The 16,019-nt window shown below is 41.2% G+C and overlaps 1 protein-coding gene and 1 pseudogene across 2 annotated transcripts; one reads left to right on the top strand and one right to left on the bottom strand.

Moving 5' to 3' along the window:
- Positions 1-1,402: 1,402 nt before the first annotated feature.
- On the bottom strand, positions 1,403-11,401 carry LOC108544627 (uncharacterized; annotated as a pseudogene).
- LOC108544633 (E3 ubiquitin-protein ligase Praja-1) lies at positions 11,224-15,874 on the top strand. Of its 2 annotated transcripts, none has more exons than XM_017895863.1 (2): positions 11,224-11,368; positions 13,597-15,874. In XM_017895863.1, exon 2 carries the CDS (start codon positions 13,658-13,660, stop codon positions 15,425-15,427), a length of 1,770 nt encoding a protein of 589 aa, XP_017751352.1. In that variant the 5' UTR covers positions 11,224-11,368; positions 13,597-13,657; the 3' UTR covers positions 15,428-15,874. The 2 variants fall into 2 exon arrangements, with proteins under 2 accessions (XP_017751352.1, XP_017751351.1); XM_017895862.1 differs by having other exon boundaries at positions 13,591-15,874.
- The last annotated feature ends 145 nt before the right edge of the window (positions 15,875-16,019 follow it).

The following is a 16,019-nucleotide window of genomic DNA, read 5'->3' as shown; positions in this document are numbered from 1 at the left end:
AAAAAAAAAAAAAAAAAAAAAAAAAAAGAATGGAAACCCCAGTACTTAAGATCCTATGTGGACAAAGACGTCTTAGTTCATTTTCTGCTGCTGTATCAGAATACCACAGACTGGGTAATTTGTAAAGAACAGAAGTTTATTTGGCTCATGGTTCTGGAGGTTGGGAAGTCCAAGAGCACGGCACTGGCATCTGGTGAGGGTAATCCCATGGTGGAAGGCAAAAGGTGGAAGTGAGCATGCAAAGCACAGAGTAAGAAGAAGCCAAGCTTATCATTTTATCAGGAACCCATTCCCTCTGTAACTAACTCACTGCCACAATAATGGCATTAATTCATTCAAGAGGGTGGAACCCTCATGACTTAATCACCTCTTAAAGGCCCCATCTCCCAATTCCATTACATTGGCAATTAAAGTTCAACATGAGTTTTGGAGGAGACATTCAAACCATAACAGATGTGTATTGCATAATTACTTACAGCTTTTTTAAACCCTAAAAGTCATAGTAACCTATCAATAGGTTAATAGCTGAGTAGATTATGACACATCCACACTATGAAATACTAGGCAACCATTGAAGATTAGTAATTAGAGCCATATGATTGATTTCCAGGGAGTGTTGTTGAGTGAGAAGAATATGAACTGGAAGAGTATGTATATAATCTCATTTTAATAAAAAAGGACAAATAAAAACTTGTGCATGTATTGCATATGTGTATATGTATATACACACAAAAGTATACATATATGTGTATACATATGTCTGTATGTGATTACACAAGTATGAAGAAAAATATGTAATAATGAATACTAGTTTATTGACATAGGTTGTGGAGGGAGTACTGATATAGGCCAAGGTGGGAGGCAAGTAAAAATAGAAAGGACTATAATTTTTTTTCTTTCATAATTGAGATTTTATTGGTTAAGGATCAGTACAGACATTTCGATTTGTACACAATTCTTAACATATGTAACAAAAATCTAAAAAGCTATGTATTGTAATTCTTTTTTAAAGTTATTCCAGTGACTTTCCTGCTTAAAATTTGGAAGCAAATTTTCCTTAAGAGGCTATCAAGTACCAGTACCTTCACATGTTGATAAGCTATTATATATGTCCCACCAATTCACAACTGAATAGCATGTACACTACATATTCAAGTTTTAAATCTTTCACAGCACAGTAACAAAGTAATCAGGAAAACAGGACTACCACAACCAAAGACGTTATAGAGTGCATACAATTCTGACAGGGAGAGCCATGATCAAAGAGTAGTTTTCTCTAGGAAACAATTCTACTAAAAAAACAAAACAAAACAAAAAACCACCATGGGAATAGAAGTAATTTAAAATGTTCAAGACATTAAATACAGGACTGACTCCATATTGCTATTTAATATGCTTTGTATTACAGGATATAAAAACTAACCCCCCATCTACGGAATGTTAAGCTGACACCCGAGACAGTCAAAGCATCCCATAATTCAATATCCCATACTATTTTCTGGTTGTACCAAAAACTAAACAACCAACAAATGATTTCACCTCAAAAAGAAAAGCATTTACACTTAAAAAATGGGATGAGGTGTGATTCCTTCCTTCTTAAAATGTTTCTAGAGTTACTAAAAAACTTGCATTTACATTTACAATTTTGTAAATTTACCAACTATTTAGTTAATAAAAATATTCCTCTGGATTGTACAAGAAGTGAGACAGGGACCACTGATAAGATATGGTATATGGTACTAACCAGATTTGGCTCCTGCTTCGTCAGAGGCTGGACTCTCTTCAGTTTTCCTTTCACCATTTTCTGCAGGTAAATCTTCTTTAGTTTCTTGGTTAGCCACTTTGGCCTATTTTCCCTTTGTCCCCCTTTTCCCTTTTGTTTGCACTTTTTTGTCTAAAGATTTGTCCTTTGCTGCTGCCTTTTTCGGTTTTGCTTCCACTTTTGCAGGAGGTTTAGCTGACAACCGCGCCGATCTCCTCTTGGGCTCTTCCTTGGCGGCCCCTTACGCGGAGCAGACTTTCCTCTTGGGAATCCTGGCGGCGGGGAGGGGAAGGGCGCGTGCCTCCCGTGCCGGGTGCCTGTGGGCTGCGGCGCGTGGAGAGCTTTCGCGAAGCTGGGCTGGCTGACTGCTGCCACTCCTCCCGCCGCCCAAGCGGAGAAAGGACTATAGTTTTAATAAAGCATGCACATAGGGTTTCTTTTATGACTGGGTCTAAAATTACATAAATATTTGTGTGTAATTATAAAGATATTACCTTAAAAATATTTGTAGAAGATGAGTAAAAATATGCCAGAAAAAAATCTTAACAAAAGGAAACTGGAGGCTGGGTGTGATGGCTCACTCCTATAATCCCAGCACTTTGGGAGGCCCAGGCAGGCAGATCACTTGAGGTCAGGAGTTCAAGACTAGCCTGGCCAACATGGCGAAACCTCGTCTCTACTAAAAATACAAAAATTAACTTGGCATGGTGGCATGAGCCTGTAGTCCCAGCTACTCGGGAGGCTGAGGCAGGAGAATCACTTGAACCCAGGAGGTGGAGGTTGCAGTGAGTTGAGATCATGCTGCTGCACTCCAGCCTGGGCAACAGAACGAGACTCCATCTCAAACAACAACAACAACAACAACAACAACAACAACAACAACTGGAAAGTAGAATTGCTGACAGGATTGACTTTTATACCGAAAGTGTTATTAGAGGTACATCATTATGTCATTTATTGGTGATCAAATAAATAATTCTCTGAGAAGATAGAACAATCTCGAATCTACAATGCCCTCTATGTGCTTTTAAAACATATATAGATGCTATTGTAATATACATACCCTCTTACAACTCACTTCTTGCATTCAATATTGATTTCTAGATTTATCCCTTCTGATACAACTGGCATTAGATTCTGCATCTTAGCTGTGTTACAGTAGGTCTTCCACCGTCACAACTATTCATTTCCCTTTTGATAAATGTTTAGGTTCGTTCTAGTTTTTTGCTATTCAAAACAATTCTGTGATGTAAGGAATATAACAGCACATATTTCATTTCAATCATGTGCAAATATATCTGTAAGCAAATTCCTAGAAGTAGAATTTCTGGGCCAAAAAGTATGTGCATTAGTAATTTGATAGCTATTGCCAACTTGCTGACTACAGAGGCTCTAACTACCAAGTATCCTCACCCTACCACCAGCAATGTTGAAGGGTGCCTGCCTGTGGCTCCACGCCTTCAACAACAGCGTTTATCAAACTGTCTCTCATTGCTCAGTCTGATGGGTGAAATCATATTCTATTTTATTTTTATCATTGAGCTTGAACATCTTCTCACATGTTGAAATGCCATTTGTATTTCCTTTCTAATAAAATGTTTATTGGTATCCTTTGCTCATGTTAAAATTGGTTTGTTGACCTTTTATTGATTTATAGGAACTCTTCGTGTATTTGGGAAATTAGTCCTTTATGCAATTAGCAGCAAATATTTAATTGAAATGGGGTCTTGCTATGTTGTCTAAGCTGGTCTTGAACTCCTGGCTTCAAGTTGTCAAGGTGAGCCACTGTGTCTGGCTCTTCATTTGTCTTTTATTTTACTTAGAATTGTTTATTTTTGCTGGCCAGAAGATTTTTTTGATGTAGTTGAAACTTTTCTTTTTCTCTCTCTCTTTTTTTTTCTCTTGTATATTTCATCGAACTTACAAAGGTCTTCTCCATTCCAGGATTATAAAAAAAAACATTCTCCCATGGTTTATTTTAACTGCTTTTAAAATTTCATATTTACATTTAAAGAAAACTCCAACTATGAGAAGATATTTGCAACGGTACAAATACAGCTGACATCTGGTATTCAGAATATATAAAGAACTCCTAGAAATCAATAACCATAAAAACAACCCCAGTAGAAACATGGACAAAAGATATGACCAAGCAATTCAGAGAAGAGATCTAAATGGTCAACAACTGTGAAAGGATGCTTAACTTCTCTAGTAGTTCAGGGAAAAGCAAAGCCAGTGTTCCATACTCATCAGATTGGCAACAGTTTTAAAGCTTATATCAAGAGTGGTGAGGATCTGGCGAAATACTCACCAAAAGCAGAGATGTGAATAAACTTCGGGTGAAAATGTGAATTGTTATAACCATTTTGGAAAACAGATTGGGAATATTTATTAAGGGTGAAATGCTCCAACATCCTCCTGCCCCCATGATGCCTCATGATGGCCTCCTCCTGCCCCCATGCATGCTCTTGGGTAATCTCCTCCCATTGAATGTGGGTTAGGCCTAGTAACTCACCTTTAATAAATAGAATGTGGCAAAAGTGTTATGATGTCACTTCTAGGAATTGTCTTGCAAGAAATGTTAAAAGAGATTCTTCAGAGAGAAGAAAAATAATATTGGTTAGAAATATGAATCTACGTAAAGAAAGGAAGAACATTGAAACAGAAATAAATGAAGGTATAAATAAAGTAAAGTGCTTTGTTTTTCTTGTTACTAATTGATCTAATAACAGCTTGTTCAAAATAATAGTAACAATATGTTGAATGATTATAGTATATATACTAATGAAATGAATGACAGAAATGGTTATTACATCTGTTATAAGAGACTGAAGGAAGGAATTGGAAATAGTATATTATAAGGTGCCTGCACTATTCATGAGGAGTTATAGTGTTATTTAAAAGTGAACTTGGACTAGTTGTAAATGTATATTGCAAGCTCTATTCACTAAAAAAGTAAAAATAAAAAGTAAAATTAATATGCTAAGAGAGGAGAGAAAATTGAACATATAAAATACTTAATTAAAATCAGAGAAGCTGGGTGCAGTGGTTCATGCCTGTAATCCCAGCACTTTGGGAGGTGAGGTGGGAGGATCGCTTGAGCCCAGGAGTTCCAGACCAGCCTGGGCAACACAGGGAGGCCTCATCTCTACAAAAAAAGTTAAAAAGTTAGCTGAGCATGGTGGTGTGTGCCTGTAGTCCCAGCTACTCAGGAGGCTGAGGTGGGAGGATTACTTGAGTGTGAGAGGCAAGGCTGCAGTGAGCTGACATCACATCACTGTACCCCAGTCTGAGTGACACAGTGAGACTCCATCTCAAAAAAACAAAAGACAAACAAAACAAAACAAAACAAAAAAAGCTGAACATGGTGGCTCACACCTGTAATCCAGTGCTTTGGGAGGCCAAGGTGGGTGGATCACCTGAGGTCAGGAGTTCAACACCAGCCTGGGCAACATGGTGAAACCCTCCTCTCTACTAAAAAAAATACAAAATTACCCGGGTGTGGTGGTGGGCACCTGCAATCCCAGCTACTCAGGAGGTGAAGGCAGGAGAACCGCTTGAACCTAGGAGGTGGAGGTTGCAGTGAGCCGAGATTGAGCCACTGCACTCCAGCCTGGGTGACAGAGCAAGACTCCATAAACANCCAGGAGTTCCAGACCAGCCTGGGCAACACAGGGAGGCCTCATCTCTACAAAAAAAGTTAAAAAGTTAGCTGAGCATGGTGGTGTGTGCCTGTAGTCCCAGCTACTCAGGAGGCTGAGGTGGGAGGATTACTTGAGTGTGAGAGGCAAGGCTGCAGTGAGCTGACATCACATCACTGTACCCCAGTCTGAGTGACACAGTGAGACTCCATCTCAAAAAAACAAAAAGACAAACAAAACAAAACAAAACAAAAAAAGCTGAACATGGTGGCTCACACCTGTAATCCAGTGCTTTGGGAGGCCAAGGTGGGTGGATCACCTGAGGTCAGGAGTTCAACACCAGCCTGGGCAACATGGTGAAACCCTCCTCTCTACTAAAAAAAATACAAAATTACCCGGGTGTGGTGGTGGGCACCTGCAATCCCAGCTACTCAGGAGGTGAAGGCAGGAGAACCGCTTGAACCTAGGAGGTGGAGGTTGCAGTGAGCCGAGATTGAGCCACTGCACTCCAGCCTGGGTGACAGAGCAAGACTCCATAAACAAAAGAAAAAAAAAAAAAAAAAAAAAAGAGCAAGGGCATCAAACAGGGAATAGTCACAAGTATTACAAGTGTGGTAGATACTAATCCAACTATATCAGTAATCACTTTAAATGTCAATCATCTAAATGCACCAATTAAAAGAGACTATCAGAATGGATTTTAAAAACAAGACTTAACTATATGTTATCTACATGAAACCAACTTTATAAAGACAGAGATAAACTAAAAGTAAAGGGACTCAGAAATATATACCATACTAACAGTAATCAAAAGAAAGCCAGATTAGCTATGTTAATTTCAGACACAGCAGATTTCAGAACAAGGAAAATTATTAGGGACAAATAGGGGTGTTATGTAATGAAAAAGGAGTCAGTTCTCCAAGAAGACATAACAATCTTCAATGTGTATGTACCTAACAACAGAGCATCAAAATATATGAGTCAAAAACTGATAGGACTTCAAGAAAAAATAGATGAATCCATAATTATAGTTGGCAACTTCAACACCACTCTATCACTAATTGACAGATCCAGCAGGCAGAAAATCAGTAAAGATATAGTTGAACTGAATAGCACCATCAATCAACTGGATCTAATGGACATTTATAGACAACTTCATCCAACAAAAGCAGAATACACATTCTTTTCAAGCTCACATTGGACATTCACCAAGATTGACTACATCCTGGGCCATGAAACACGCCTCAACAAATTTAAAAGAATAGACACTATACAAAGTATGCTCTCAGACCACAATGAAATTGAATTAGGAATCAATAAAAGAATGATAGCTGGAAAATCATATAGTATTTGGAGATTAAACAATACACTTTCAAATAAAACATGGGTTAGAGAAGAAGTGTCAAGATATATGTTAAAATATTTTGAGATAATTTACCAAAATATGTGGGATGCAGCAAAAGCAGTGCTTACAGGGAAATTTGTAGCATTGAATGCATACATGAGAAAATAAGAAAGACCTTAAATAAATCACCTAAGCTTCCATCTTAGGAAACTAGAAAATAAAAGAGTAAATTCAGTCCAAAGTAAGCAGAAAAAAACAGGCAATAAAATTAAAACAGGAATCAATGAAATTGAAAACAGAACAATAGTAGAGAAAAAACAATACAATCAAAAGCTGATTCTTTGAAAATGTCAACAAGATTGAGAAACCTGTAGCCAGACTAACCAAGAAAAAAAGAGAGTAAACAGAGTTACTCATATCAGAAACTACGGAGGAGCCATTGCGACTGACCTCATGGATATTAAAAGGATAATAAAAAGTATTATGAACAACTCTATGGCCACAAATTTGGTAACTTAGATAAAATGAACAAATTCCATGGCTTGTTTTTAATGAATAGGATATGGCAAAAGTGATGGGATCTCACTGCATCTTTCCTCTTGGGATCTCTCTCTCTCTCTCTCCAGCTACCATGCTGTGAGGAGACTTAGGAAGCCTACGGATAGGTCCACATGATGAGGAATCAAAGCCTGACAACAGTCACATGAATTAGATTAGAAATGGGTCTTCTTTGGCCTGTCGACAACCATGTAAAAGAGCTTGGAAGTGGACCTCTTACCCTACTTGAGTCTTCAAATGAGACTGCAACCCTAGATGAGAGGTTGGGTGCAACCTCATAAGAAGCTTTGAGCCAGAGGCACCTAACTAAGCCATGCCTGGATTCCAGACCCATAGAAACTGTGATATGATAAATGTTTGTTGTTTTTAGCTGCTATGTTTTAGGGAAATTCGTTATACAGCAATAGATAACTACAACATACTCTTTGACCAAGAAATTCTATTTCAGTGTTTCTATACTGGAGCAATTTATTTCAATCCTTTTCACATCAGAACATATATTTTAAATGCTAATATTGTGTCAGCTCATTGAAATAAACAGACAGTGTGCTGTGGCCAGAGGTAACAGTCCCTAGGGGCAGCTTCTAAAGCCAGAGCTACCTTCCTGGAGAGCTAAGGGGATCAATATATCAGAACACTTATAACTCAGTTGGGAAGCTCTGCCCTGAAGAAACTCTTCTATGTAGGCACAAGGAGCCATGCACTAGGATGTTCATTGAATCCTCACTTAAAATTGCACAAAACAGAAACAGTAGGAAAAGAGATAAATTAGATAACTTATGCAAAAGAAGGCCATACAATAATACATTATAGTAATATATTGGATAATTGATACAGTAATATTCAGCAGTTAAAATGCATGACAGATCTATAGGTATCAAAATTGCTGAGTTTCAAAAATCAATAGAGTGAAAATCTAAGTTGCAAAAGTATATATTTATAATGATACATCTGCATAATTTAAATGCATGAAACAAAATTGTGTATTGGTCACAGATATATATATCTGTAAATACATATATATATGCGTATATGTATATATACACATACACATACATATACACATATACATATATACACATATATCTATACATAGATATATATATACACACACAAACATGAACAAGACGAGAGCACATCAACTTCCAAATAAGGCTTATTTTCAAGAGAGAGATCAAGTGAATAGGATGAAGTGAGAGCTTCAACTGTACTATTTTGTTTCAAAAACAGAAGGATCTGAGGATCTGGAGAAAATAAAATTTGTTCATTCCATGTGACAGGTGCATTCAAATGTCTATTTTGTATTCTACTTTTCTGTATAGTTGATATATTTAAAAATATTTTATAAAGAAAATGTATCCTCTCTTGAGTCCAAAAATACATATACAAGCTGGGCACAGTGGCTCAAGCCTGTAACTCCAGCATATTGGGAGACCGATGCAGGTGGATCGCTTGAAGTCAGGAGTTTGAGACCAGCCTGGTCAACATGGTGAAACCCCATCTCTACCAAAAAATACAAAAACTAGCTGGGTGCGGTGGTGTGCACCTGCAGTCCCAGCAACTCAGGAGGCTGAGGCAGGAGAATTGCTTGAACTTGGGAGGTGGAGGTTGCAGTGAGCCAAGATTGCGCCACTGTACTCCAGCCTGGGTGACAGAGCAAGACTCTGTCTCAAAAAAACAAAAAACAAAAATACATATACATTCAGTATATTGTATTGTCCCATTTCCTCATATCGTTATTTATTTTGCAGTCTATTTGATTTATCTATACCATAAGAAATGAGGTGAAGTTTCCCACTATAATTGCAGACTTCCTGATCTCTCTTTATATTTCTAACAGTATTTGTTTTATATATTTTGAAACTATGTTGTTTGGCACATAAATTTTTGTGACTATCATATTTTTTTTAAATGCGTTGTTCTGCAACTGCTTTTTTCACTTAATATATTTATATTAGGTCAGTACACATATACTTGCCTTATTTCCTTTCTTCTTCTTTTCCATTTTTCTTTCTTTCTTTCTTTTTTTTTTTTTTTTTTTTTTTTTTGAGACAGGGTCTGAGTCTATTTTCTAGGCTGGATTGCAGTGGCCCAATCTTAGCTCACTGCAGCCTCAACCTCCTGGGCTCAAGTGATTCTCCCACCTCAGCCTCCCAAGTGGCTGGGACTACAGGCATGTGCCATTGTGCCACGGAAATTTTTACATTTTTTTGCAGAGATGGGGTTTCACCATATTGTCCAGGCTGGTCTCAAACTCCTGGGCTCAAGCAATCCTCCTGCCTTGGTCTCCCAAAGTGCTGTGATTACAGGTGTCAGCCACCATGTCTGTACATGAGCCACCAAGCAACATGTTTAAGTAAATTTAAGCAATTTATTTGTTGAGGAGAATTAAAGTGGGTTGCATTATCTTGCTACACTCCTATTCACATATCTTTCTCCACTTGTGTGTCTCAATAGAACACACAACAGAGAAGTTGACTAGAAGTAGAATTGCTAGATGGAAATGTATCTCCATTTAAAAAATTGATAGCTTCAGATTTCTCGCCAATGAAGTTCTATTATTATTGTTATTATTATCATTATTTTGAGACAGCATCTTGCTTGGTTGTTCAGGCTGGAGTGCAGTGGCGTGATCTCCACTCACTTCAGTCTCAACCTCCTGGGCTCACACAATCCTCCTGCCTCAGCCTCCTAAGTAGTTGGGACTACAGGCACACACCACCAGCTTGTCGCATCTTTCTCAGTGAGTAAAACAACCTGTTTTGTTCTTTTTAGTGCTTTTTACTCTGAGTTCTCCATGTTTAGGATATTGATATTGTTAGGAGTTTCTTTCCTCCTTCCTTTTCTTTTCTTTTTTTTTTTTTTTTTTTTTTTTTTTTTTTTTTTTTTTTTTTTTTTGCTTCTTTCCTTCCCTCATTCCCTCCCTCCCTTCCTTTTTTTTCTGCTAGTATTTTACTGTCATATATATTTTTTCTATTTCTGCTTTAGGTGAAACTCACAGAAATAGTATATAACTTGACTTTTAAAAACAAAATCCTCAAAATAAGAGTTTGGTTTTTATTAGGAGATGTTAACCCATAATGCATGCTGATATATTTGGATTCCTGCGTTTTGTTTACTTTTGCATCCTTTTTTTGCACACCCCAGCAACATTTCTTGACCTTTGTTCAGAATGAGTTTTTCTCTTTGTTCCACATATTATTACTTTAATGGTTTGAAAGTTATACATTCTATTTCTATTATGTTGCTACCCCTAAGATTTTTGTTCTCTTGTGCATTTTGTTTCCAGTAAGAACAAAACTTTGCTACTGTTGTGAACATAGGAAATGTTTACATTCGCTGTAAATATTAGAGTTCCATTATAAAGCGCAATTTAAAGACTTCAGAATTCAGTAAAATGGTATAAATCCAAAAGGCATAACTGTAATATGTTTTAACTGCAATGCAATACCAGAATATGAACCTGTGTTGTGTCTTATGATCTCTTGAATAGAGAAGCTTGGTTTTGTGATTAGCAGCAACAAATTCAACACTAAGCAGCTTCAGTTTGCTTTAACAATAAGGTTAAAAAAATTTAAGCTTACTGCAACCCTAAATATAGTTTCACAGTTTTAATACTTTCGGTACAACCATAACACGTAACATAGGATGTGATGTAGTAACGTAATTACTCTCACATTGGACTTAATCAAAAAGAATTTGCAGATTTTATTTTATTAAAAAATACAGAAGGGAATATAGCTAAATATTTAACATTAGTTAAAGCTGGGTGTTCGTGACATTTTTGGCTGTCCTTTTCTGTATCCTTGACGATTTCATCATTTAAGATGAAATAATGCTTTCGGGCCCACCCTGATTTGTGGAGAGCAGCTGCCGCCCCGCCACATCAAGGGGCGGGCTCCAGCTGACTTCACAATCACTTCCGCCGCCGCAGTCGCCGCACGCCCCGCTGCTATCTGGCGGGGGAGGAGCTCGAGACCCGGAGCAGCGGCTCTGGCGGTCGTGGCGGTCGGAGGTCCGAGAGCTCTGCTTCTCTGAAAAGCGTGTGGTTTTCTGGACTTGGTGAGTGAAAGGCTGATTGTTTCCTCGATTCATCCGGGCGCTGGCGGTGGCGCGAGTGGTCGGGCGCGGTGCGAGTGGCCGGGCACGGGGACGAGAATTTTGCGGGGTTCCTGGGAACTGCTTTTCAGGTTCGCCCCTCGGGAAGGGGTGGGGCGGACGCGGGACCTGACTGCAGAGTGAGGCCCATGTTCTACATTGGCCTGTTCTGGGGCCGCATCCTCCGCTGCCGGGAACCCCTTTCGTGTGGCGCGGTCCCCACTCGAGTGGCTTTCATCACTATTGGGAGGGCAGTGGTGGTCGCGTCCCTCTCCCACTTCTCCCTGCCTCTGCTCCCCTCTCCTTCCTTCTTCCCTTCTCGGTCCCTTTGCGGAGCACTCCGTGGCCTTTCTTCCCATATTTTGTTGTTGTTTTGCCAAATGGTAAATGGTTAAGATTTTTAGGTAAAAATACTGTTCCCAGGGAAAAAATTGTAAGGAGGAAAAAATAATTATTCTCAGGGAAAACTAGACCCACGCACGCCCTTTTCTTTCATTTTGCCTCTCCCCTGCTACATCGGTTTGGGTCTCCCGTTTGAGCTGATGGCCTTTTCCCACCTCTTATTATGACATTGCGTACCCCCTACCCCACACCCCTCCGTGTCTCGCGAGCACGCGCCCCCGCACAGAAGCTTTCCATTGCAGCCCCCTCCTTGCCCCTCCATCCTCAAGGTTCCAGTGCGTCCCCTCTCCCGCGCATGTGCAGGCACACGCAGCACACACCCTCTCACACACCTTCTCACACACCCTCACACCCTCCCACCCTCCCTTGCCTTCCCCCTCCTCTATCCGCCTACCACATACACACCTCTAGCACCGGCCCCCTCCCTGCTCGGCCTCTGCGTGCTATCGAGAACACATGCCTATTCACACACCCCCTCCGGCTGCTCTTCTTCCTTCCTGTCATATACACACATAAGGACATCCTTCTATTGCTGGCCAGTGACATACATATACAGCCACATGTGCTCATTCATACCCCCTCCTCAAATGCTCTCCTCTATTGATCTCTCTGCCACGTGTCAGACACAGCTCTTTCGCTGGTCCCTGAGGTGCACACACTCACACTCACATAAATCCTTCTATGGGGACACGACCTGCTTGCCATATCCACACAGGCAGGCATCGTTCTTTGATTGCCGGCCTCTGTTCCATCCACCTCAAGCGCATCCCTCTCCAGTGCTGCGCCATCCCCGACCCCCGCTTCCGTTTGTGCCTGCTGCATTTGCTCACACTGACATTTCTCCATTGTTGCCTCCCATTTTGACTAACATACGCACACACAAACTCTCAGACACTCCTCTCCATTGGCAACCATACACTCCCCTGCCTGTGACATACACATAAACATGGGCATCCTTCTGTAGTTTCAGCTGCCATGCATACAGCTACACACACAAACACCTTCCCTTTCCTCATACATACACGCACCCCTCTCCTCCAAAGCCACCCCACCCATGCCTGTCATTTTCATACCCACATCCAGAATCATTCTAACACTCATACCCTTTCGCCCTACAAACATAAACATCCCTCTGTTGCAGGATTGCTGGTCCCCTTCCACCTGTCCCTCTCCTCTTGATAGACACATAGGCACTCGTGCACACACAACGATCTGTATTTTCCACTCTATTCCAATTTGCATTTCTCCTGTATGTCTGCAGCACTCAGAAAAATGCAGACACTCCATAAAAAGAAAACTACAGCAGTCTTTCCTTTCCCCACATTGGCACAATTCCACAGTACTTCACCCACCTTCCAAGTGTCCGGTCACCCCCCATCTTCCGTCAGATTCTCCCCTAAGTCTGGCTTTCCTGCAAACCCAGTCTTGTAATCATTTTGCCAACATTAAAAATGTGTTCCAGGTCTACACCTGTCACTGGAATGCTACTCCAGGCCTTAGAAGAAAGTGAAACTAATTTTAAAGGCCCCTTATTCTTTCAGTTACCTGCCTGCTGAAGTGAAAATAAATCTCCCTGCTCCTTTATTCTAAACTGATTTTACTTTCCCATCTGAAAAACGTGTGCAGGGAGCAGGAGCCTACCTACCCAAGCCCCAGCTGTATTGAAAACCTTCCTAAGTCAGAGTGATGGGTCAGGAATCTAGCAAGCCTGTATGGCCCAATCCAACAGGAGGGTATCAGTCCAATACACGTAGGAGGTATGGAAGAAGGCATGCTTATGTCAGTTTCAGGCCACCCACGAGCCAGAGGGAAAGGATTGCCAGCCAGAGAAAGACGAACTCCAAAGTCCCAATGCACAGATCAGCCTCCAGTCAAACCACCAAGAGGAGCCGATCGCCATTTTCCACTACTCGTCGTAGTTGGGACGACAGCGAGAGTTCGGGAACCAACCTGAATATTGATAATGAGGACTATTCCAGGTATCCGCCAAGAGAGTACAGAGCTTCGGGTAGCAGAAGAGGAATGACCTATGGACATATTGACTCTTATGGGGCAGATGATAGTGAGGAGGAGGGGGCTGGGCCTGTTGAGCGACCGCCAGCGAGAGGAAAAACTGGCAAGTTTAAAGATGATAAGCTGTATGACCCAGAGAAAGGGGCAAGGTCTTTGGCTGGGCCACCTCCACAGTTCTCTAGTTTTAGCCGTGATGTGAGAGAGGAGCGAGACAAGTTAGACCCAGTCCCTGCAGCAAGATGCTCAGCTAGCAGAGCTGACTTCCTGCCACAAACTAGTGTGGCCTCACAGTCGTCTTCTGCTGAAGGCAAGGTGGCTACAAAAGGTGACAGCTTGGAGAGGGAGAAAAGGGAGCAAAATTTACCTGCACGTCCCAGCAGGGCTCCTGTGAGTATTTGTGGTGGTGGGGAAAACACCTCAAAGAGTGCAGAGGAACCTGTGGTCAGGCCCAAAATCAGAAACCTGGCAAGTCCAAACTGCGTGAAACCAAAAATTTTTTTTGATACTGATGATGATGATGATATGCCACACAGTACTTCCAGGTGGAGGGATACCGCCAATGACAATGAAGGCCACTCAGATGGCCCAGCAAGAAGAGGCAGAGGCGAAAGTTCAAGTGGCTATTCCGAGCCAAAGTATCCTGAAGACAAACGGGAAGTGAGGAGTGACCAAGTGAAACCAGAAAAGGTGCCGAGACGACGATGCACCATGGCTGACCCTGACTTCTGGACGCACAGTGATGATTACTACAAATACTGCGAGGAAGACTCTGACAGTGACAAAGAGTGGATTGCTGCTCTGCGTCGGAAATATCGAAGCCGAGAGCAAGCCCTGTCCTCCAGTGGCGAAAGCTGGGAGACTCTGCCGGGGAAAGAAGAGCGGGAACCTCCACAGACTAAGGTGAGTGCCAACACTGGCGCCAGCCCCGGCCCCGGTGCTAGTGCCAGTGCCGGGGCTGGCGCCGGGGCCAGTGCTGGCAGCAATGGCAGCAATTACCTTGAAGAAGTTCGAGAACCATCTCTTCAGGAAGAGCAGACATCCCTGGAAGAAGGAGAAATTCCTTGGCTCCAGTACAATGAGAATGAGAGTAGCAGTGAGGGTGATAATGATTCTGGTCATGAGCTGATGCAGCCTGGGGTATTCATGCTGGATGGAAACAACAACCTTGAAGATGACTCCAGTGTGAGCGAAGACCTAGAAGTGGATTGGAGCCTCTTTGATGGATTTGCAGATGGGTTAGGAGTGGCTGAAGCCATTTCCTATGTGGATCCTCAGTTCCTCACCTACATGGCACTTGAAGAACGCCTGGCCCAGGCAATGGAAACTGCCCTTGCACACTTGGAGTCTCTCGCAGTGGATGTGGAGGTGGCCAATCCACCAGCAAGCAAGGAGAGCATTGACGCTCTTCCCGAGATCCTGGTCACTGAAGATCATGGCGCAGTTGGTCAGGAGATGTGCTGCCCCATCTGCTGTAGCGAATATGTGAAGGGGGAGGTGGCAACTGAGCTGCCGTGCCACCACTATTTCCACAAGCCGTGTGTGTCCATCTGGCTTCAGAAATCAGGCACCTGCCCCGTGTGCCGCTGCATGTTCCCTCCCCCACTCTAAAGACCAAGGCTGTTTACTCCTGGTCTGATTATTTTCCCCATCTGAAATCCACAATACTGCAGGAGCCCTCTTGAAATTAACAATGGAAACAAAACCAGTCAGTCAGTTAGCCTAAACCTATTGATTCCTCGTGATTATTTCCAATGTGAAAACAGTTGTGTATGATTGCATTAAAAATCATATCATCTTTTAGAGGTTAGAAAAGGGAAAACTAAACTTTATAAATGCTACTTGAGATTGCAGTAAGAACATACGTTTTCTAACCTGAAAGTTAAATCGTATTTGTTTTCTTCAGTAGAATGTGTTGCTGTTACTTGTAATGTCAAGTGTATCTGTTAAATATGTCCAAAAGGCAAAATCATTTTTGTTGCATGTTATGGGTCGATGTTCCTGTAATTGCAGTGCTGTAAAAGCTTATTAAAGTTTTTCTTTTGGTTTTACATGGTATAATGGAATTTTTTGGTTTTGTCTGAAACAGTGGTACTGAATGACTTTATAATTGATCCCTTGCATTTGCATCAAAAACTTGTTTCACTGGAAATGCTGACTTCAACAATCGCAAAAAAAAAAAAAAAAAAAAAAAAAAAAAAAA

Source organism: Rhinopithecus bieti, unplaced genomic scaffold, assembly GCF_001698545.2.
Source record: "Rhinopithecus bieti isolate Rb0 unplaced genomic scaffold, ASM169854v2 scaffold_27295, whole genome shotgun sequence".
NCBI classification, from domain to species: Eukaryota; Metazoa; Chordata; class Mammalia; order Primates; family Cercopithecidae; genus Rhinopithecus; species Rhinopithecus bieti.
This window is presented reverse-complemented; position numbering and strand designations above follow the sequence as displayed.

Bases quoted from the DNA above. Each gene is read 5' to 3' on its own strand.
- LOC108544633 (XM_017895863.1), top strand. From the start codon at position 13,658: ATGCACAGATCAGCCTCCAGTCAAACCACCAAGAGGAGCCGATCGCCA.